The 24,497-nt window shown below is 41.7% G+C and overlaps 1 protein-coding gene and 1 long non-coding RNA gene across 4 annotated transcripts in view; one reads left to right on the plus strand and one right to left on the minus strand.

The window, feature by feature from the left end:
• The window catches only part of odf2a (outer dense fiber of sperm tails 2a), a 43,098-nt gene that overhangs the window by 3,282 nt on the left and 15,319 nt on the right, over positions 1–24,497 (minus strand). Inside the window, exons 6-17 of one of the 3 annotated variants that reach the window (XR_004894981.1) lie at positions 17,885–18,026; positions 17,556–17,681; positions 12,103–12,180; positions 11,844–11,915; positions 11,546–11,662; positions 9,794–9,979; positions 9,446–9,555; positions 7,337–7,472; positions 6,982–7,092; positions 6,580–6,843; positions 5,654–5,754; positions 2,184–2,315 (exon numbers count right to left, since the gene is read on the minus strand). Coding sequence is in view for 2 of the 3 variants with exons in the window: in XM_031287335.2 (XP_031143195.1) it covers positions 5,654–5,754; positions 6,580–6,843; positions 6,982–7,092; positions 7,337–7,472; positions 9,446–9,555; positions 9,794–9,979; positions 11,546–11,662; positions 11,844–11,915; positions 12,103–12,180; positions 17,556–17,681; positions 17,885–18,026 (1,443 nt within the window). In the remaining variant the exon portion in view is untranslated. The remainder of the gene's footprint in view (positions 1–2,183; positions 2,316–5,653; positions 5,755–6,579; positions 6,844–6,981; positions 7,093–7,336; positions 7,473–9,445; positions 9,556–9,793; positions 9,980–11,545; positions 11,663–11,843; positions 11,916–12,102; positions 12,181–17,555; positions 17,682–17,884; positions 18,027–24,497) is intronic. The other 2 variants (XM_031287336.2, XM_031287335.2) reach the window with 2 other exon arrangements.
• LOC116041443 lies at positions 1,379–18,623 on the plus strand. Its single transcript, XR_004102956.2, has 3 exons — positions 1,379–1,389; positions 1,584–1,587; positions 18,369–18,623. It is a non-coding gene; the product is annotated as an uncharacterized LOC116041443 (long non-coding RNA).

The raw sequence follows: 24,497 nt of genomic DNA on the forward strand, positions 1-24,497 counted from the left end.
CCAGAACAAGTTCCTTCCCGAGGCTATTTTGCCTCGGGAAACTGTGGCTCTGTCTGGCGCTTTGCGCCGCCTATGACAATTGTGATTGGTTTAAAGAAATGCCAATAAACCAGAGCACATTTTTCTCCCATCCTGGAATGCTGTATAGACTAGCCAGACCCTCCTTCGCAGCGCTGTGTCACTTTATTGCTCAGCTTGTAACTAATGCTGTTGTTGTTAATGGTAGTCACTGTTAAAGCAACACTATGTAACTTTCCCTCTTCGGTCCCCCTACAGGTTGTCTCATTGGAACTACAGCCGCTGTAGTTCCAATGAGACAACCTGTAGGGGGACCGAAGAGGGAAAAGTTACATAGGATTGCTTTAAGCTAGTTCTGAACATGCTTGGCTTCTTAACTATGTTCTCCTTACTATGCAAAGTCACTTTATGACACTAACATTACACACAGAAGAATAAGGAGAAGAAAATGTTTGTAAACATGAATGATTACTTTCTTGTTACTGCTAGGGCAGTCTCAGTGACCGGTTTTCAACATAAAAACTTCAGAAAAATCAACGCCCTTTGTTTTTGTTAAAACCTTCCTCAAAAAGCAGGCAGAGGAAGCTAAGGAGGGTGGCTACTGACTGACTGAAGTCTGATGTGACGTTGGGTTGCGTTTCTCGAAAAATTGACTTGGTCTCAACTTTTCGCCACAGGCCGCTGCATTTCTTTCTGGCTCCCCCCTGCGGCCCCCCCCTGCTGCAGCCTAAATGCACTACCCCCATTCAAAATGAATGGAGAGACCTGCGTTTTCACTACACCGTCTGAGGCTGACGCTGGCAATGTGAACGCACGCTAGCAATCAACTTTTATAGGCACAGAAAATCCAGCAATTCTTCAGCGTAATCTCGTGATATCGCAATAACCCAGATGCCGTTCAAGGTAACAAAATAGTTTACAAGAGCACAAAGTTCGTCATAGATTGTTCTCAGAGTGCACTAGATTGACGCATGTAACTTTAAAATGTACAAACTTATAATAACAAATAACTTCCCGTGGTAGTGATAGCAGATCGCGGCCACCTTGGAAAAATTGACCTACAGGATGGCATTTTAAAATAAATGTAATTATTAGTAAAACCAAGGAAATCATCATCCCTTTCCTCCTGGAAAATTTCCAGTACACGGTTTCTTTGATTTTGTTTGTCCTGTTGTGATTGATTGGTTGCAGTAGATGGAAACCCATTAAATTCCTCATCATAGCTCTCCTCTGCAAACAGTTACAAGAGGCCTTTACGTTGTTGCTCCTCCACTTCTTCTGCTGTGGGGTAGCAGGGTTTCAGTCTGGAGATGTTAACTGTTTTGCAGTCCTCTCCAGTGTCCTCCAGCACAATGAAATAGTTGACTGGCCGTTTGCTGCATGATCCTATGTGGTCCTTGCCATTTAGGAGCCAGTTTAGCAGCAAACAATTTTTCGGCTTTTGAGAGAGGGGTGAGCATGCAGCCACACTCTTTTCTTCCAACTCCAACCATGCTTTGTGTAAGTTTTTTCCCCACAAATTCTTGCATGAGCAATTGCTGCGCAATTTTGGGTATGGCAGTTAGTCTGGTGGGCCAGGTCTTGGCAGGGACATAGCTTAGCATAGGTCACTCAAGTGGAAGGCAGAATTGATGGCAAACTGGAATTTAGGTAAGTGTTTATCCCATTGCTTGTGATTGTTTTCTACAAATGATGCTATCATTGTTTTGAGAGTCTGGTTTATTCTTTCCGTCAGATTGTTTGTGGATGATAGGTTGTGGTCATTTTGTGCTTCAGGTTCTGATCTTTGAAGATGTTGGCAACAAACTGTGGGCCGAGTCGCAGAGCCCCCAACAGGTTAGGTTATTTTCGACACAGATTCTGCTTGTAGCTTTTTTCAGGGTAAAAAACCCATCGGGGAATAGTAGTCGACAAATAAGAGTGAGTTCATCTTTGAAATTGTCTGAAATGAACCCAATTAAGAAAGGTCTGTTGAAGCTTTCTGGCTACTCTCCTGCTTTCGGGTTTGTAGGCTTGACACACTTGACAGCCAGGCTCGGGTTATTTACAGCTGATACGTGGTTTTATGTGACATTTTGTCTGTACACCAAGTCCTCCATTATAGTGAATATGGTGGATGCATTCGCAACAACGTCGCTCTTCTCAAGGATAGTCTGGTACAATACCTGGAAATGAAGATCTCACTGCTGTGCCTTCCATATGATCTCATCTGAAATCGGAAGATCTTTTATTGGGGTTGGTTTTGGGGTAGCTAGCAGGGTTGCACAGATGAGAGCGGCCGTTTGTCTCACCTGGGGCTGTGGACAGAGCATCAGAAACGGTATTATTTTTGTCCCATCTGCAATAGCAGCCGTGAACAATCTGCCTCGCTGACACAGTTGTGAGATGGGGTGAATGCATTCATTGAGGTTTTGTGTACTGACTATGTTTGTATATTGCTATGTGTATATCTATATGTTGCTAGGTATTGCTATGTGTACTGCTTGTGGAAACGAATATCCCTCTAGGTGTAGGACCATAAATCTAAATCTATTTGCCTTTTCTGTACGCCACAGCAAATGTGAACTCCTGTAGAAGCAGGGCCTACCAGATCAGTCTGGTGTTGAGTTTTTGGGTCTTGAAGACCCAAACCAATGAGGAGTATTCTGTTACCATGATATAGAATCTCCCTTAAAGGTAATATCTCCACTTTTCCACGACCCATACGACAGCCAGGCACTCAAGTTCGGTGGTGAAATAATTTTTCTCTGCTTTGTTCGGACTTCAACTTGCAAAGGCCAACACTTCCTTTGTCCCATACCCTGTCTGCTGGACCAGCACTGCTCCAAGGCTGACTTTACTGGCATCCGTATAGACCACAAAAGGTTGGTTAAAGTTCAGATGACAAGGCACAGGAGTTGTCACCATACGTTGCTTGGGGATTTCAAAGGCAGTTTAACCTCCCGTGGTAGTGATAGTAGATCAATACAGTACATGTCTGTGTTCTAAAAACAACAGGAAGCTAGTTATTGTAGTTTAGCTGCTAAGTTGGCCCGCTTATTAAAAAGGTAAGCAGTCGCAACAGCAGCAGTGGCTGTGACCAGTGCTTAATTTGTAAAGTGGGAGGTCCCGGAGCGCAGAGGGGGGGTGGATCCGGCGTCTCAAAACGGGGGTTGGAGGTAACGGAACAAACAAAAAAAATTACACTGCCTATGTAGCTTCTCTGACTAAAAAAACCTAAACAACGCTGTGTGTACATCAGGGCAATGTTTATTTTAATTTCAGAACATGCACTGCATGGGTACGAAATGTAATGTCTCCACATTCTTGATCGGCGGAAACGATTTTTGCTTGTTTGGGATCCGACTGGCCAGCGTATTTGAACAAGTTAAGCAAACTTTGTTGTCTTTTTTAATTTTTGAGTCAAACGAGGCTAACAGCAATCTCAACCAGCACAAGCGCACGTGTCACTTGAAGTGCCGATCCCCCCTCTCTCCGTCCCTCTCCCCCCTCTGCCTTACCCTGGAAATTCACCTCAAAACGCATCGAAAATGCAAACACAAGATTAACAAGACTAACAAGACAGATAACAACATTGAACGCTACACAAACAGTAATTTATTTTTTTCATTTAGGCGATTCATTTTTCATAGTGACACAGGAGGTGCCGGATCCAATAAAAAAGGTTACGGATCCAACATTGGAAGTGCCGGAACATGTAGCCCTGGCTGTGACACACAGCTAATAGAGGCAATTAGGGTACTTTAAAACCCATAGCGCCCGATTACTGTAATTTGCGTCAAAAATCATCATCATCTGAACACAGAGATGAGACACATATCAAGAAAGTGGTGCCAAGTCCAATACTTGGCCGACTTGTTTTGGAAGCGCTGAATAAAAGAGTACTTAATGAATGTTTCATGATGAATGATCCAAAATTCTGATACCATGGAACCAGCACTGGAATTGTTGGTTTTGTGGCAGACTGAGCCTATAGAAAATGTGTATTGTATTTGGATATACAATTTGTTTAAAATGAAAACAAGTGCAATTAATAATGAATGTGATGTTTTATTTCCTATATTTCTAAGCAGATCTTTTATGATATTCCGATAAAATGTCCCCAGTCATGTGAAATTACATAACTGTTAGGGACTGTTTTATTTAAGGGGCTACCGGAGGAGTTTTGGGATCTTTAGTCAAAATAGATTTGACCCTCCCTTCGCCAGCAATACATTTTTCTAAGACCCTCCAAAATGATTGGGAAAAGAGGCATGACCCTCCCCAACAATTTATTCATGCCTTCTGTACTGGTTTGCGCTTGGCAAAGATGTACAGATAGCCACTGTTTTTTTAGGTCTATGTTAGTTGTATGCAAACGCGGGGTGCTGTCCACCCAACGCGGATAATGGGTACATAGGGGTATGATACATGCCGGGAATTGAAGCAAGACCTGGATGTGGGAGATTTAGGACACCCGGTTTGTGGATTATTCCTTGAAGTTGTGCGGCCCTCGGAGACGGAGTGTCCGTGCGTTGGCAGGATTTAACGGGCTGCCTGCTGGGCTGTCGCTGCTCAGACCAGGGGAGAGGTCTCGGCTCACACGGTTGGTCTCGTCAGCAAGCAGGGCGTCAATTCGGAAGTTTTTCGATTTCTCCATAATGGCTTCACTCAGGAGGACTGCAGAGTCTCAAAAAGACAAACGTGTTTTGCTTGGCAGCAGTGCGCAGACAGCGGAGCCTCCTTCAGTCACAAACTCATGTTCTCCTTATCTTTTCATAAAAGGCTCAGGCTGGAAGCATCAGCACAAATGATATGTTTCTGGAGTGAAACTCTTAAGTTTTTGTGCTTCCAGCTAGCGGTCCGTATTTCCGTAAAAAAAAAGAATTGCGATAAAAGTTACAATGTCTTCTGTATTTTTGTTGCGATGAAATTGCAGGAGACAGTGAAAATTGCTGATTGATTTTTTTTGTATAATTCTTTAAAAAATAAAGAAAACTTGTTTCAGGGAGAATAAAATTGCTTTGGGTTAAGTGTTCCTAGTAACCCTACAAAAAAGGCTCAGAATACTGCAAATGCTGGTATAATATGAAAATGATTGGTGGATTTAAAACACAAAATAATAATTTACAATTGAATGAATCAAATTTGAACATATCTGTCAGTGGCTGGTTGATGTTCACTTTGTAAAAAGTTAATTTCCCATTCTGGCTTGGGACACGCATTCACTTAAGGTTTGATGAAGTACTATATATTGGCCTTAACTTTGTATTGCACTTACGATAACGAGCGTAGCTGCCCTCAACTTAAAGGCCATTTAACAGTCGCCGTAGCTGAGCTCACGCGCGCCAATTTGACGTCAAAATGACATAGATCTCTATTTTTTTCAGCGTGCACAACAAAGCGGAAACAGGAAGCATGAACGAGTCGACGCAAAGTCGATAGTCTTTCCTCATTAGCGCCACCTCTGTTCAGGAGAAGACTGCAACTAGTGTTGCGACCACCACGCGCGAGTAAAAACAGTTACGGCGCTCCCATGACGTCACACTGGCGCTCGACAGCTCGGCTGTGGCGAGTATACCCCACGTTTAAATCATCGTCTTACCGTAACACAAAGTGCCAAAGCCAGTGGAAAAAAGCAGAAGTGGTAACTGACCTTTCCAAACTCTCCACTCGCTGCTGAAGCTGTCTTTTCTCCTCCAGCAGCACCTTGTTGTTCTGTCTTAGAAGCTCTAATTGGCTGCCCTGGGTCTCCACCTAAACACAACAATAGACGAGTCCTTTATCAGATGACTTGGACTGTATATCCAAGTATTCAATGTCCTACTTAAAGCTGTTATTAAACTAATTGCATGTGTGTAGTCTGACTAAAGGTTCTAGCAAGATGGATGTTGTACTTCAAAAACATCTTTAATGCCAGCTGAAATACATTTATTGGCAAAAGTTAACTTTAACAATACATTTGTTGTAAATATATAGTAGCATCTATCACATACAAATAGTTGTTTTTAGTGCTACTGGAATTTAAAATTCAAACCACACTTTCCATAAATTCTATGACCCTAGTGTTTATTTATTTTTTTGCCAATGGCTATGCTTTTGCTGAAAGCATAGCACTTACTTCCTATTTAGTTCCATAAAACAATTTTCTTTTGTACCATAAGCATTCAGCAAAATTTCCAAATCTGATTTGGTATTACACATTACAATGAAAATTGTTGTATGGAGGCCAGTGTTTGAATTTGGCATTTTGTCTTCTCAAAATCTATGTTGTAATACTGTGTGTATATATTGGCCTAATTAACCTATTTATATATTTGACACAGCTCTGTTTACACTTTTTATTTATTTTTGTTTTGTTTTTACACTCGCTTTGGCAATGTTAACGTCTGCTTCACATGCCATGCCTAGCAGGGTAGCAAAACCAAGCATTAGTCGTATATATAAGCACATATATTTATATTTAGTGTTGCTGTTATAACTCTGGGCCCCCTGTAGGGGGACCACTGTTGTAATATCTGATTATTACAACAGTTATTTTGTGATGCAATCTTGAGCTTGCATGCAAAGAAATGTTGTGACCTTCATGCGGATATCAGTCAGGGTTGTGCTAAGCTCTATGCTGCGTCTATCCTGGCTTCGCTCCCTGTCCTGAGCCTCCTGCAGCTGGAGTTCGGAGCGTCGTAAGGCTTCGGGAAGAGACTCCAGCTCCGCTAGCCGCCCCAGCAGCTCCCTGCGCACCTCCTCTACTTCCTGCTCCAGCTCCCTGCGCACTGCCTGGGCCTCCCGCTCCGCCTGAGCCAGCTGAGCATGGTACTCATCTGCTTCGGCCCGAGTTTTTCCAACCTGTGCAGCGTTGGTTAACAGAAAGAAAAACTGGCTTCAGACTTTTCATGAACATTAACAGTGTCTATGGAACTGTAATCTGCTGTGCTATCTCACACTGTTGCATGCATTCCTAGTAGTAGAGTACGCTTCAGATACCTGGATCTTATAGCTGTCCAGCAGGCTTTCATATTGCTGGATTGAAGCTTTGACCTGCTGGAGCTCTGACTGAGACAAGGCCAGCTTCTCCTCCACTGCAGATGCTGTAGCCTGACAGAAACACATTATATGTCATCAGTTATCAAATTAACAGGACAGTCCATCCAGCCTAATGCAATATAAATCAATGTAAGTCTACTGGAATGAAAAATGGGGACAGGAAGGATATTATCCAACAGACAGAAGCACAACAGATACGTAGAAATTTGGATCAGGGTATGGTCAGGTTACCATTCAACAAATGTGTTCTCACTTTAAAGTGAATTACAGGTTTCTGTGGACTGTTGGGTGTTACCTTGAGAGACTGGTTCTCTAGTTTGGCAGCAGTGCTCTCTGTGGTCAGTCCATGCAGGTGATCCAGCAGGGCTTCTCTCTCCGCTCGGCCTTTATTCCCTGTACTCTGCAGCTGCTCCGTCAGCTCTGCTATATGGCTGCATCACATAACACAACAGCTGTCATATTTTCATCTATTTAATCAAAATGGTGGAGTTGTGAACCAGCAGTAGGGGTTAATTGCATCTAAAAAAGTCAAAATCTTTCTCTGCAAAAATGGCAAAATAGGCTACAGAATATTTCGTTCTGTATTGACAGGTGCAATATTAGAAAACCTTTATTATAATTATTATTATTATAATTTATTATACTTTTTTTTTTAAATTACATTTATATCTGCATTTATATCAAAACCTAGATACTTTCAAACATCAACATGTCATTTATTAATATGTATTCGTGTCTAAACGATATAAACATCTTTTCCTATTCACATACACGCCTGAGACGCACGTGTCATGCAGGCAGTGCGTAAGCTCTAACCTGTTAACATGGGAGCCGAAATATAAACGGACACGCAGCTGACACACTCTCGCGACGCATCTAGTGTGTAACCGGCCTTACTGCGCGCATGACGTTTAGTTACTGAAAGTAGCCTCCTAATCATTACAGTAAATCTTTAAAGAAAACACTCACACATCACTACAATACACTATTTAAAAAGCAATAACCTACAGAGACTGTAGAGAGGGAGTGAAAATAACTTATTTGGGTTGGTGTGGGTGGATGATTTAAGGTATGCCGCCAGAGCCGATCCACGCATTCTCACATAATAATTAATACTTTCACAGTCACACATGGCCAGAATAATGTAGTCATATCTGTCGTGACTTTAAACAAAACATATATTGAAAAAAGCCACTGACGGGCACACAGGTGAACTTGTTTCAGACACTGCTCTAGGCTAAAAATTAACCAATGTCTGGTGTGCTGTGTAACTTTGGATTCAGGGATCCATTCATTCATAGTTCTGTAAACACATGCCCACTGTAATTTTAGGCGTTGGAGAGAAAGAGTTCTTGTATTAACCGGTTTATTAAACCATTCAAACAGCGCCATGAAGTACACAGTATCATTATTATTAGATGTGTTGCAATGTCTCAAATGGTGATGCGTCGCTTTAAATTATGCTGCTGAAAGGACTTGTGGGACGGCAATTATCTCCTTTCCTTTCTTAAAGGATGGTCCAGTGTATCCTATGCTAAAGGAGGTAACAAGGGAAGCATTGAAGCACCTTTCCTTATTACTTAGACAATTCTTATCATGGCAGCCACCTATCTACTTCCGGGTCATTTTACTACGTTAGGAACCTTCCTAAGCAAAACAAATCTGTCAGGAGGGGGGCTTGAAGGGACAGGCCTGTCTCTTTAAGCCCCCCTCCTGAAAAACCCCAGTCTGCTCTGATTGGTCAGTAGTCTGCATCTCGCTGCTGTTGTTTTCTCCATCTCCATACAGTCAGTGTCCGGCTTCAATGAAGTATACAGCAGAACTTTGTACCGTGAAAAACACCAAGGCTTCTGAACCAATGTGACCCGAAATTGGGCAGAAATTAACAACATTGGCAGCCAAGATTACATCTTTCACTGCCCTTAGCATGTAGCTGCATGCAGCAATGTTAACACTGCAGTAGCTTAAAAAAGAAAACACTCCAGTCCTCCCCAACTGGAGCAGATGACCAATCATAGAAGGCCGGAGAAGGCTGCACTGAGCCAAGAATAGAAAAAACTGTTGAAACCAGAGTGTTCAAAACAGTGGGAAATCTGAACGTTTTTGCTTACGGGGTTTCTCTGAAATACATTTACCTCATTATTTGAAGCTCTGTTTATGTTTAACATGAAAATCCGACTTTATAACATAGAGATATGAATAGAAAATACGTAAAAGCATAATAGTTCACCTTTAATTATTTTCCAAACGGTCACCACAGCTTTCTTTGCCTGCATGCCATTACTTAGCCGTCTTTCAGCTGTAAATAGCTCTTCCAAGCAAACTAAATTTGGTGCAAAATCTCTAGTTTCATAGTTACATTTATACTTGTCTGCAGCTGGAGCTGTAACAGAGCTGTAGTTACCTGTTCAACAGTGAAAGTTCAATCTCCAGTTTACTCTTGTCTTTCACTTCTTGGGCATGGCGACTTTGCCAGGTCTCAGCTGCCGACAGTGCATCGATAACCTGCTTCTCCTGTTAAAAAAAGTTTAATGTTTTTACTTGATTCTGTTACAGACACCAGTGCTAAAGAAGAGTGGGGGTGTTTCTTTAACATATGGCCAGTAATTTAATAATTGACAAAAGCACTTAGTGAGGACGTTATAGTTAGTAATAGTCATTTTATTAACCTAACATGCCTGTGTCTTGTGTGTCGTGACTAATCAATATAAAGCTTTAGTTGAACAGCCTGCCTGCTCTGACATGTCCCTACCATGTCCAGTAGCTGGGCGCTCAACTGGCCTGCAGTGTCCTCGCTGCGCTCCGCTCGCTGTTTCTGGGCTCGTGTGGCTCGTTTCATAGCCTCTCGGCCTGCACTGGCCTGCTGCCTCAGCCTCACCAGCTGCGCCGTCAGATGCTCCATCTCTGCCTTCTGCTGGTTGGCTGCTCGCTCCAGATTCTGAACCAATGAAAAGGACAAACCCAAGGATTACAGCTGGGTTCATTGTTTGTGCTTTCTATTTGTACAGCAGATTATCAGACATATTGAGACATATTTAAACATTGGCCCTCATTTATCAACGTAACGTAGAAACCAGCGCAGATATGAGCCAGAAATCTTCTTACGACAGGCTTCACGTGTGATTCATGAAACGTTCGTATCACACCAATCAGAGCGCAAGGATGGTCGTACATTGATAAATGCAGCGGCTGGAAACGATCGTAATTTAAATATCACATCCCAATATATTCTCGGTTTTGAGGCCTCGCCCCTACAATTTACGACATGAGAGACGTAATCCGGCTGAGAAGCAGCACCTTTCAGAGGTGGAGATTGAAACCCTGATATCTCAGGTTCATTTGCACTAACGTGTGTACTATTTGGCAGCCTGAAAACTGGTATTAAAGGCTGTAGAAAGAATGCGGAATGGAAAGAGATCACTGATGCAGTCAACAGTGTTGCCCGGACTCCAGCTAAAGTTTATTTAATGTACATCCTTGACATATGTATGCGTCCTAATAGTAATATACAGGCTTATATTGCAATATCTTAGGCCTACATGGTGTACCTATATTTAAATAAACACACAGTAGCGGAGTTTATGCAGTGTCTTTTATTTTTCTCGTGTTTTTTTCATGAGTCAGAACCAGGCAACAGCTGTGAGGGAGAGCGCGTGTCCTCCGCCCGCCGTGCTGGACCACCACCCCGACCCTGTCTCCTGACAGCAGAGGGGCTGGAAAAACATGCCGAAAAACCTGAAGAATAAATACAAATGTTGTGCATCGTCATGTTTCCTGTATTGAATATCATTGCCAAACATAACACTATACCTTTTAAAAGTGAGGAATAATATCCTGTCTCCTTCGTATAGCCCCAGTTGGGGCTGTGCTGGACACTTCTCTTTGGGCATAGAGTCATCTGGCTCCATCTCCACATTTATGGCACCCTGTTTTCCTGCGCGATGTTGTGCAGAACCCCACAGGCTAAAACTATGTTGCAGACTTTTACAGAGCCGTGTATAGGTGATATCGCTGATGCAAGACAGAGCCATCTGCCCTTAATCAATCCGATGGAGCGCTCGACTGTGGCCCGTGCGCGTACGTGTGCACTGTTACCGGCGCATAGAGGTCCTCTATAAGAGTCAGATCTGCCATTGCTGATAAGTGATCAACTAATGACTTCTCCTTCTCCTGTTAAACTGATTATATGCTGCACCGCAAGTCCACACTGACTCGAAAACTTGTGTACACGAGTTCAGACCAGACGTGAGATTTTATTGCAGCCTACGATCACGTTCAAATTGATAAATCCCTTGCTTTGCGTAGGAATCGGCGTACGCCCGTTCTACGCCTGTTTTAGGTCGTACGCACGTTTCATAAATGAGGGCCAATGAGTCTGACTGCAGTCGCCTTGGTGACAAAATAACTCAAACTTTTACCAACTACATAATTATAATACACACCAACAACAATAGATAATCACACATGATGGCACATGCTATCACAGACAGGTCCTATAACAAACCTTTATCTGCACAGTAAGACGGTTGTTCTCAGCTTCTTTGTTCCGGAGCTGTCCTTGTAAATGAGCTCTTGTTGACTCCAGACTCTTGGACAAATCAGCTGTGCTCTTGGCATTGTCCTGCATTACCAAAATACAGCAGAATTTAAATTAGGGACAAACACATATTCTGCTTTGACCTACATACTGTAACAAAAGGATTAGATGCCTCAGTAACATATAAGACAGACAGCTTCACAGTTTAACAAAGCCGTATTTACAGTAAAAAGCATCCAAATACTGACAGCCGTGCTCACAGTACCTTTTCAGTATCTATAACTTTGGAGAGTTGATTAATCTCTCTTTGCTTCTCTTGAAGTTTCACTACAAGATGCTGTAAAAGGAAAAGTGAGGCAAGCTTTATTTAAAGAGCAGTTCATACAAAGGGAAAATGTGTTTTACTCGAAAATAAAAAATACACAATACATGGGAAAAATATATGATAGCTAGCTATCATATAAAAACATTTTGGCTAATTAAAATTAAATAAAGTAGAATTAGTAGCCTTCTATCACACTCACAGCATTTTCTGCCTCTGTGTCAACCAGTCTCTTGAGTAATGCGTCTTTCTGCTCTGATGCTTGGATTGACTCCATCTGCTCAAAACATCAAGAGGCATGAAAGTTAGTCATTCTGCTTAAAAAAAAAAAAAAAAAAATTATATATATATATATATATATATATATATATATATATATATTTTGTTTTAGGCAGGTATGACAAAATGCTGTAAACTAAGAATGCTTTCAAAAATGGAAGTGTTAATAGTTTATTTTCATCAATTGACCCTTCGCTAAGCCCCGCCCTCCTTAGTTACTGTTGCTACGCCTGTCAAGCTTTTGTGCCTGGCACGTCTATTACAGTATGTATGCACCGGTGTCAGACATTCCCAAGGAGATAATTAGTATTTTTTGGCGAACAGGTGAAATATCTGAGAGAGCAAGACAAAAGGGACTGCAGTATGCATTTGAGGGATATATCCACGACATAATATGCAACCGATGAGAGAATAATTTCATCAAAATTGAAGCTAAAGCCATCATGCAATAATGTGAGCCGCCTCATACGCTGACCATTCAAATGGGAAACACACAAATTGATGAACAGCTATGTTCATGCACAGCAGGGTAAGTGACATTTGAAAATAATCTAATAATTATAATAATTATAAATCAAACAGCTTATCCATAAATCTTGTGGAATAAACACAAGACATTAGTTGAACACTTTGCAATGATAACATTCTCCTGCTTATATTTTTAGCGATTAACAAATGCTGAAATATATTTTAAAGTATGTCAGTGAGCCTCCGTCTTGCCTTTAATCATCTTAAGGATGGGTTAATCACAGATGTGTACCCACTCTGTCATTCTCTGGGACATGTTTTCATGCTAATCAAATGTGTTTGTAGCTTGAAACAAGCTAGCGCAGTAGTAGCTACAGACAGTAGCTCCCAAGACGGCGGCCGCCTGTATACGAGAACGCGACTGTCTTTATAATCTATCTTTTTTAATAAACTGTCTGTACACTTACAAAGCTGTTTGCTTCGGTTAACAGTTAGGGACCCTCATTATGCTACCGTTGAAGTGTGGTGATATTTTGAGCCTTTTCAGTGGTATAAATAGCGATTTGTTTTTACTATCCCTGTGCCCCGAATACTAGCGTTGTAAGCTAAGCGGTCCGCGCTAGCTTGAAAACATGTCCCAGAGAGCGACAGAGTGGGTACCCATCTGTTATTTAACCCCTAGGTTCGCCGGAATTGTCTTTATTTTACGTTCAAATATATGCATTATGAACAAAGAACCGTCATTATTTCCAAACAATGCTGTGCTGAGTTAGCTAGCTAGCTAACATTAGCGTGTTCTTGCCTTGGAGCAAACGTATGTGTTTTTGTTAATACTGTCGACATTTAGCTAGTTGTGAATGGGGCCTCCCACACTGCTTGATCCACGCCTGGCCTTTCTCCCCTTGGGTTTTAGGTATTGGGAAGGGAAAAATTCCACCACCCCGTCCAAACTTTTAGGATACCAGGTATCGGATTTGCACAACACTTCAGCGTACGGTGTTTCCCTCACTCGAAAGCTCAACAGACCTCCCGCGCCTAGTTACGGTTGCTAAGCCACGATTGGCCTGTGGCGGTTTTCGGGCATGGCTTAGCGAAGGGTCAATTAACAAAATGCAGTGAATGAACAGAAGAGAAATCTAAATCAAATCAATATTTGGTGTGACCACCCTTTGCCTTCAAGACAGCATCAATTCTTCTAGGTACACTTGCACAAAGTTTTTGAAGCAACTCGAGAGGTAGGTTGTTCTAAACATCTTGGAGAATTAACCACAGATCTTCTGTGGATGTAAGCTTCCTCAAATCCTTCTGTCTCTTGTTGTCATGTTATCCCAGACAGACTCGATGATGCTGAGATCAGGGCTCTGTGGGGGCCATGCCATCACTTCCAGGACTTCTTGTTCTTCTTTACGCTGAAGATAGTTCTTAATGACCTTGGCTGTATGTTTGGGGTCGTTGTCCTGCTGCAGAATACATTTGGGGCCAATCATACGCCTCCCTGATGGTATTGCATGATGGATAAGTATCTGCCTGTATTTCTCAGCATAGAGGACACCATTAATCCTGACCAAATCTCCAACTCCATTTGCAGAAATGCAGCCCCAAACTTGCAAGGAACCTCCACCATGCTTCAATGTTGCCTGCAGACACTCATTATTGTACCGCTCTACAGCCCAAATATTTCAAATTTTGATCAGTCCAGAGCACCTGTTGCCATTTTTCTGCACCCCAGTTCCTATGTTTTCGTGCATAGTTGAGTTGCTTGGTCTTGTTTCAATGTCAGAGGTATGGCTTTTTGGCTTTTCTTCCATGAAGACCACTTCTGGCCCGATTTCTCCAGACAGTAGATAGGTGTACCTGGGTCCCACTGGTTTCTGCCAGTTCTGAGCTGATGGCACTGCTGGACATCTTCCGATTTCAAAGGGAAATAAGCTTGATGTGTTTTTCATCTGCTGCACTAAGTTTCCTTGGCCGACCACTGCATCTACGATCCACAACGTTCCCTGACTTTTTGCAAGTGTACCTATAAGAATTGATGCTGGTTTGAAGGCAAAGGGTAGTAACACCAAATATTGATGTGATTTTGATGTTTTTTTGGTTGCTCACTTTGCATTTTGTAAATTGATAAAAATAAACAATCATTATTTATATTTTTGAAAGCATTCTTAGTTTACAGCATTTTTTACACACCTGCCTATATATATATATATATATATTAGGGCTGTCAATCGATTAAAAAAATTAATCTAATTAATTACAGACTGTGATTAATTAATCGAAATTAATCGCATACATAATTAACGGTGCCTGAACCGATACTTTTTAAGAAAGTAAAAAAAGAAAACAAAGGGTACTAAACAACAGTTGGTGACATTAAAGAACGGCTTGTTTATTGCTAAGGGCATATGGTAAAAATTAATTCATTTAATAATAATGTATAACAATAACTTATTTCACTAGTAAATTGCTGTTGAACGACAAAAACAACCACCAAGGACATTTACAATAACTTCAAATGCACCATGAAGCTGTAGTTTACCAGTTTCATTGAACGCACCGTCTGTGTTGTTTTTCTGACAGCAGCTCGGCAGCTGCAGATTGTTACATCCCGCTGTTGAGTCACAGTCCTCTACAGTAAAACACAGTCAAACTTTACACCGTTCAGCGTTAGCTGTCAGCATTGTAACCGTGTTTAATCCAGCTACTAGCTAGCGGTAGGCTAACGTTAGCTGCTGTCGAGTATAGTGTTAACTAGCGTCACATGCAGCGGTGTTTGTGTTGCCTGTATCGTCTTCAGAGCACCAGAGAGAAGTGCAGACATATCAGTGGCACCAGATTTCGGTAGCCAGGGTTGGCAGGAAGAAGATTTTTACAAGTAAATGTTCCAGTTAATGATCCAGGCAGCACATTCTCGTCTCCCTCCTTCATTTTACAGTCGAATGGTGGCTAGAACGGCTATATACATATGTGTATATATATATATATATATATATACATACACATATGTGTGTGTATATATATATATATATATATATATATTAGGGCTGTCAAAATAACGCGTTCATTTTGATTAATTAATCTGAGAAAAAATAACGCGTTAAAAGAAATAACGCAGATTAATTTATTCCAGCCGTTCTAGCCACCATTGGACTGTAAAATGAAGGAGGAGATGAGAATGTGCTGCCTGGATCATTAATTGGAACATTTACTTGTAAAAATCTTCTTCCTGCCAACCCTGGCTACCGAAATCTGGTGCCACTGATATGTCTGTGCTCTTCTCTCTGATGCTCTGAAACAGACGATACAGGCAACACAAACACCGCTGCATGTGACGCTAGTTAACACTATACTCGACAGCAGCTAACGTTAGCCTACCACTAGCTAGTTAACACTATACTCGACAGCAGCTAACGTTAGCCTACCGCTAGCTAGTAGCTGGATTAAAAACGGTTACAATGCTGACGGCTAACCATAGACTGTAGCAGCTAACGCTAAACGGTGTAAAGTTTGACTGTGTTTTAGCCGTCGGAAAAACAACACAGACGGTGCGTTCAATGAAACTGGTAAACTATAGCCTCGTGGTGCATTTTAAGTTATTGTAAATGTCCTTTTCCCACCTGGTGGTTGTTTTTGTCATTCAACAGCAATTTACTAGTGAAATAAGTTATTGTTATTGTTATACATTATTATTAAATAATTTAATTTTGACCATATGGCCTTAGCAATAAACAAGCCGTTCTTTAATGTCACCAACTGTTGTTTAGTACTCTTTTTTTTTTCTTTTCTTTTTTTACTTTCTTTTTTAAGTAAAAAAAGTATCGGTTCAGGCACCGTTAATTATATATGCGATTAATTTCGATTAATTAATCACAGAGTATGTAATTAATTAGATTAATTTTTTAAATCGATTGACAGCCCTAATATATATATATATATATATATATATATATATTGCTGCTGAAAATCACAAAAGACAGCTATTTAGGCACCAGGAGTTGACATTATGACAATATTACCATGAGATGTGTATATATATATAGAAATTTGTCAATTGTCAGAGGCATTTTTCTACCATTTATAGATAGTAACTATACCCCTTAACATCTCTGGTTGTATGACCCTGAAACTCCACCAGGCGCGGAAGCGCTGCATTCCAGCTATGCCGTGGTTGTGTTCCGTCGTCGACCATGCGTCATACTAAACCGGGAGCGTCTCACAAGCTTTTTTGCCTGCCCAACTTGCAGATTTCGTTGTTTTGTCATTTTTCCTGGATATTTGTGCTTGTACCATAAAGTAACAAGTCTACATAGTTTAATAGTTTCTTCCTTTTAGTCCAGTTATGAACGACATGAATCAAAGATTTTGTGACTATGTTTTAGTTGTTAAAATAGTGTAGTGATGTGATATACAACAGGGAGTCTGTACAGGGTGTTTATTTTGAAAATGGACCGGACACTCACGCCCTTCCACTCCCTGCCTGACCTGTTGAATGCCCCGTGGTTCTGTCAAAAATAGACCTGGAGTGTATTTTTTGCGGAGTTTGCTGGCGACGGCCGCAGCGCTCTCAGAACGCCGCATAGACGTCCCTGGTGGAATCTAGGGGTTACAGGCAATGTATTTTAAGCTTTATGGAAATATTGATTGATGAAATCCAACTTTGTTTTTTGCAGTCTAAAAAAGTGTCTTTATTTGTCAGGTACTTAATTCACTGAGTAAGCCAAAAACACACAGTCCCCTCAGACTGTTCTTCTAGAGGCATTCAAATATGGGACAGAAATGTATTTGTAAAATCAATCAAGAAAATTAATCTGTTAGCATCGCACATCCAAATGACCCTATGTATCCAGTTGTACATCTGACTCTCTGGTGTATTAGAAGATATAGACAGTGTTTTGAAGATGCATTACACACCTGGGACCCATGCTGTTCTCTGAGAAGGTGCCGCAGAGTTCGGTTTGTGGCCTCAAATGTCTCCAGCTTCTGTAGCAACAGCTCCTGCTGACGAGCCAAGACTGAAGACTCAGAGCCAGACAGTCTCTTCACCAGCAAGCAAAAAGACGGAGAGGAACAAAGGTTAACCAAAGAAGGGTGTGGGAACTAATCATCACCATCATATAATATCAATATTATTTCTGAAAACTAAATGTGCTGTTCTTTGCTCCAGAGCAAGTCATTAAGACAGACAACTTTTTTTCTAGATAGGGCACAATATAAGTGCCAACTATTGAGTTAATACTCACACTGTCATTAGCACCACACAGTTTGGAAACAGATTCTCGCAGGTCTGAGACTTGCTTGGCAACTGCTGTTCCATCCACCTCAGCCTCCGTCAGTTTCCTGTGCAGAGCATCTGTGTCTTGTTGCATACTTTCTCCGTCTTGTCTGCAAGACAAAACAGAAACAAACAGATTAACAAACTTTTTCTTAATATGATCATACCAATCAATATTCTTACATGTAGACAGGAATATATGAGCTAATACATAGACAACATGTAGTTTATGAAAGGAAGTTTTCCTCACCACTCGAGGTTTCTGCCTAAAAGGACGTTCTTCCTCGCCACTGTTGCACTAAATGCTTGCTCTTGGGGGAATTACTGGAATTGTTGGGTCTTTGTAAATTACAGAACTGTCCGTTTGTTTTGGTAGACACAGAAGACACTGCATAATGTAGCTGCTGTTTCACACTTTTACTAATGTAAACATGCTTTCAATATGAGGCCAGGGGTGTTCCTCCTCGTCTGTGTCTGCATTGCCGATGGTTGATTCTGACATTTTTGTTTTGCTACGACTGTAAAGCTAACCTGTCCCGCCGCTGAGATTGAGTATGGTCACGTGACGAGACTGCACAACTATGTTTGATTGGTGAAACACAGTCACGTGGCAGAGCCTTTAGCGGAAGTCTCTCTCTCTGTCAAAATAAAACATAGAAATGAGGCGTGCGCGGGGGGATAAAAACAATGACGCGTAGAATACCAAAGAGGTAAAAAGAAAAGTAACGAGCTCATTGTAGCCTAATGTAGTGGAGTTAGAGTACAGTTTCTTCTTCACAAATCTACTCAAGTAAAAGTAAAAAGTATAGTGATTTAAAACTACTCCTAGAAGTATAATTTTTTCAAAAACTTACTCAAATAAATGTAACTGAGTAAATGTAACTCGTTACTACCCACCTCTGCCTCTAGGCAATATTATAAGGAAACACTAACTTTCACTGTTATGCGGATGACACCAAATTATACTTGTCAATCAAGCCAGACGAAACCAGTCAGTTGCTAAACTTCAAGCATGCATTAAAGATATAAAATCCTGGATGACCTACAATTTTCTGATGTTAAACTCAAACAAAGCTGAAGTTATTATGATGGGCCACAAACACCTCCGAACTTCATTATCTAAAGATATAGCTACCCTGGATGGCATTGCCCTGGCCTCCAGTAGCCTCGTGAGACCGTCCTGATCTCGCGAGCTCCAGTTTTCCACTCACAGATCAGTCTGGCATCTTGAGACAGAGAAAATTTGGAGCTGTTTGCCAAACGACCCACCAATCAGCGTCTGAGGCGGGTTTAGGTGTGACGCATTGAGAAGCGACTGTTCAGTCTAAACAACATGGCGGCTTCCACGGATGAGATGAGTGTAGCTATCGTGCAAGTTTTATCCGAATTAGAAAGTATTCCTCATTGAAAGAAGAGCAAAAAACGGCACTGGAGGCTTTTCTCGGAAGAAAAGATGTTTTTGCTCTTCTCCCGACTGGTTTCGGCAAGAGTTTGATATATTGTTGATCTGATTGGTTGATTTGGCCCGTCTATCACCAACATAGGTGATGATAGACAGATGGTTTATCCAATCAGCTAACCAGTATTTTTGCCCCTTCCCAAAAGTTCTCCAACGGAAAGTTCCCAGATGGATATGCGGAGCAAATGCGAAGCAATCCATCTGGCGGAGTCAGGTTAGGCCTCCAGCACTACTGTCAGAAATCTAGGAGTTATTTTTGATCAGGATATATCCTTTAACGCCCATCTAAAACAAACCTCAAGAACAGCCTTTTTTCATCTTCGTAACATTGCCAAAATTAGGAACATCCTGTCTCAAACCGATGCTGAAAACCTAGTCCATGCATTCGTTACTTCCAGGCTGGACTACTGTAATTCCTTACTATCAGGTTGCTCAAATAAGTCCCTTAAGACTCTCCAGGTGATCCAGAATGCTGCAGCGCATGTTCTGACAAAAACTAAGAAAAGAGATCATATTTCTCCTGTATTAGCTTCTCTGTATTGGCTTCCAAATCCAGGATTGAATTTAAAATCCTTCTCCTGACCTACAAAGCTCTAAATGGTCTAGCACCATCATATCTAGAAGAGCTCTTAGTACCTTATTATCCCACTAGAGCACTACGCTACCAGAATTCAGAGCTACTTGTGGTTCCTAGAGTCTCTAAAAGTAGGATGGGAGCCAGAGCCTTCAGCTATCAGGCTCCTCTCCTGTGGAACCAACTCCCAGTCTGGGTTCGGGGGGCAGACACCGTCACCACATTTAAGAATAAACTGAAAACCCTCCTCTTTGATAAAGCTTATAGTTAGGGAGTGAGGAGTTGCAGCGTCTTCCTGGCCCACCTGCTTCTCTTCATAGTTGTCAGATTCATCTACCATATAATCAATAATATTATAAAAGTAGAGGGAGGGAGGCAGGCCAGTACAGCCCGATCCGGTTGGGGAGAGTTCTTGCCCGACCAGGCTCCTCTCTCTCTTAGTTATGCTGTTATAGTTCTAGACTGCTGGGGGACTTCCTTCCTTCCTTTGACACACTGAGCTGCTCTCTCCTCTCTCTTTCCATTTGTTTCCATTTGTGTGCATCCTTGTCCCAGAAATGCTTGTTACTAGCCTAGCGCTGGGGAGTTTAGTCCCCGAAGTCCTTATGTTTTTCTTTTCGCCCAGCATATTTCCTTGGATTAAGATGGCACCAAGATCTTGGTTGCAGCTGTCGCCATGGTACTGCTGCACTCCCTGCTACACCCTGCGGTGCCCTGCAGTGTCCTGCTGCGTCCTGCTGAACCCTGTTGCGTCCTGCTATGCTCAGCTGTGCCACGCTACATCCTGTAACGCCCTGCAGTACCCTGCTATGACATGAACTACTACGACTACCATTTGTAGTCACTGTTACATTATCTTTATTGTGACTATTATTGCCACTGTTCATCACATCCCCTACCGGCACCATCAGACACCGCCTACCAAGAGCCTGGGTCTGCTGAGGTTTCTTCCTAAAAGGGAGTTTTTCCTCGCCACTGTCGCACTAAATGCTTGCTCTTGGGGGAATTACTAGAATTGTTGGGTCATTGTAAATTATAGAGTGTGGTCTAGACCTACTCTATCTGTAAAGTGTCTCAAGATAACTCTTGTTATGATTTGATACTATAAAAAAAATTGAACTGAATTGAAATAAAATTGAAATGAATTATATTGAGATCCTATTTAGATAACTGTTAGGCTTTGTTGTTTTGAGATTATAAAAGACGAAAGTGTCAAAAGGGGAAAAAATGTAGAAACAGGATCTAAATTCCAACTAACAAATCAAATTTTTTCCACTGGAGCGGCATCAGACTCAGCAGCTTTTCTTTATCCTGAATATTATGACCCTGGATTTACACTTGTTCCAATATGCATCCTAGCTGTACATTTTTTTCCATAAACATAGCTAAAATGAAGATAGCATAGCTCTAAATCATAGGGGCCAGGACTGAAAACCAGACCTTTGACTATGTATTGTCTTAAAGATCAGTACTATATTCATCAAGAATCTCAGAGTAGGAAATCAGTCCCAAGTGGCCCAGAATTCCGAACTCACGTTTAGGATATTTAGGAGAGCCCCAGATGTGTCAGAGTTACATGGAAATGGAAGTCAAGCAGAAAAAATCCATGTGAAAAATCCATGTTGCAAAAATGCTGGATTACGTGCTTATTTAAAACACACATATATATATATATTTTTTTAGTGCTGTCAAACGATTAAAATATTTAATCACGATTAATCGCATTAATGTAATAGTTAACTCGCAATTAATCGCACATTTTTATCTATTCTAAATGTCCATTTATTTTTGTCCAATAATTTTTTCTCATTTTAATGCTCTTATCAACATGGAAAAGTGGATTGGCTTGCTTTGTGCTTTTGTCGCCTGGCTTTGACGAGGGGGTGGAGAATTCGCATCAGCTGTGTGCTTGGCCATCAAGTGGTATTTCAGACTGGACGTGCTGCGATGATAGCTCAGTTCACAATGACGAAACACACAGATCACTTTGGTCTTGTCAATGGAACCATTTGGCAACTTTTTAAAAGTAAACTTTCCATTCAGAATCTTATTGGCATCCATTTCGGCATCTCGCGCTCGCCATCCACTCAAAACGTAACGTTACTCTTTGGCCGGGTCGCAATCCCAAACAAGTGTGTGCAGCGTGCCTGTTTTGTTTCCAGTCTAGCTAGATCCGGTATGGTGTTGTAGTTTTTCTAACGTTACAAGTTGTTGTAACAGCATATGAAAAAAACTACAAAGTTTGCTATGCCAAAAAGAACGTTAATCTTGCAATAAAAAAATGTACGCCGTTAAAGTGGGTTTGCGTTCTTATTAACGCCGTTAATAACGCGTCTAACTGACAGCACTCATTTTTTTGTTTATAGTGCAATACAAGACATGTATTTTTTCTTGTTTTGTTTTTGGGGGTCCAAGCCTGAGGGGGATGTGAACCCACAGATCCAGCGGAGCTGTGGAACCCTATTGTTTTCTTAAGGATTCTTTTTCTTATTCTTCCATTGATAAAAGTCTCACTACAGCCTAAACCGTACATGCTAGGGGGGTGTGCCATTTTCAGGACTGGTCCAGATCCCTGCAAGGACCTCAGACAAAAAAAAAATTCACCCACTTCCACCACTAGGTGGCACTATAGCAGAAAGAACGTGTTTGGCCTTATAACTCCCAAACCGTACATCGCACATTAAAAATACACATATCCACGCGTTCCCTGAATACACCTGAATCTCCGGATATAGGACACACCCATTTCTGCCCCGACGTTTATGCGCGAAAAATCGTGATTTAGCACTACGATGCTCTGTACCCAATTTGGCGAAGATCGGCCATTAGCTGGCGCTATAATCAACTTTTATGTGTTTTGGCCGATAATTCAACGCATGCAAATGTGACATTTGCGATTGCAATTTCTCTGCCGTAGTAATTGCTCGACACAAAACTTGTGATGCTTGTTCAGCATGCCGCTCTGAGGCTCTGTACCAAATATGGCGAAGATCGCCCATTGGGGAGGCGCTATAGCCAACGTAGACCAGTTTTGGCCCTTCTACTCAATCAATGTTAATGGGATATTTGCAACGGCAATGTACCACAGACCTTGCGGCTCACACCTCTCGATATTTACTGACGTTTCCCTTCCCACCGTTACGCTTTGGGTCCCGCTTTTGCGCGCCCCCCGGGTCGTCGGGGGCGACTCGCGTCGAGGCGACTGGCGCGAGGAGGCGACTGGCGCGAGGAGGCGACTGGCGCGAGGAGGCTTGGACCCCGTCATAACTGCTTGGGAGAACACATATCCACCTGCAGGTGGCACTATAGCAGAAAGAAACGCGTTTCACCCTATAACTCCCAAACCGTACATCGCACATTCAAAAACCATATATCCTCCTGTTCCCTGGATCCAACTGAATCTCCTGATATAGGCCACGCCCATTTCCACCTATATATATATATATATATATATATATATATATATATATATATATATATATATATATATATATATACACACAAGTATAAGTATAAGTATAAGTACTATATGTACTTTGCCATATCTCGACCAAAATTAATGCTATCAACGCGAAACTTTAAATTCTTGTTTGCCTTGACCCTCTGGAGGTCCCTTACACATTTTACGAAAATCGGCCACTAGTTGACTTCTTTTTTTTTTTTTTAAGATTATTTTTTGGGCATTTTAGGCCTTTAATAGACAGGACAGCTTTGAAAGGGGAGAGAGAGGGAATGACATGCAGCAAAGGGCCGCAGGTCGGAGTCGAACCCGCGGCCGCTGCGCCAAGGAGTAAACCTCTATATATGGGTGCCCGCTCTACCAACTGAGCTATCTGGGCACCCACTAGTTGACTTCTACAAGTACAAAAAGTTTATATCTCATGAATGGCTCATCTGATTTTTACGAAATTTGGAGGGTACCATCTAGGGCCACTCCTGAGGCCACTCCTACAGTAAGGTACTGATTGGTTAAAGTGGGCGTGGCCTATGGGACCCACATTTGGATTCACCACTTACACTAATGTGGACAACTACGTGGCGCTATAATGTTTTTTTTGCCTTTAACTCCCACATTACACATCGCACATTACATCCACGTGTTCCTTGAATTAAGCTGAATCTGATGATATAGGCCACGCCCATTTCCGCTAAGAAGTGTGTGGCCATTTATCGATGAACGAAGAAGTTGTTGTAACTTGAGTGTACATTATCATATCTGCCCGAAATTTCGCATGTTTGACAAGGGTCCATGCCTGAGTACAACTATAGGCAAAAATTGACTTTTGGTCATAGCGCCCCCTGCTGGCAACAGGATATCAGCCTTATATGACAAACATCATCCGATTTACATGAAACTTATGTGTGGTCTACATGTGATACTGAGCCGCCCCCTATACTTTAACCACACCCATGTACTTAGGCCACGCCCTCTTTTATCACTTTTGAACCATTTAAGGTAGACTATTGTGTGAGGTATCATTGAACTCAGCAGAGAGTTCCTTTTTCATTGGTGACGGTTTGCGATGTCCGACGGTCGCGCAAATACGC

This window comes from Sander lucioperca, chromosome 14 (genome assembly GCF_008315115.2).
Source record: "Sander lucioperca isolate FBNREF2018 chromosome 14, SLUC_FBN_1.2, whole genome shotgun sequence".
In the NCBI taxonomy this organism is placed as follows: Eukaryota; Metazoa; Chordata; class Actinopteri; order Perciformes; family Percidae; genus Sander; species Sander lucioperca.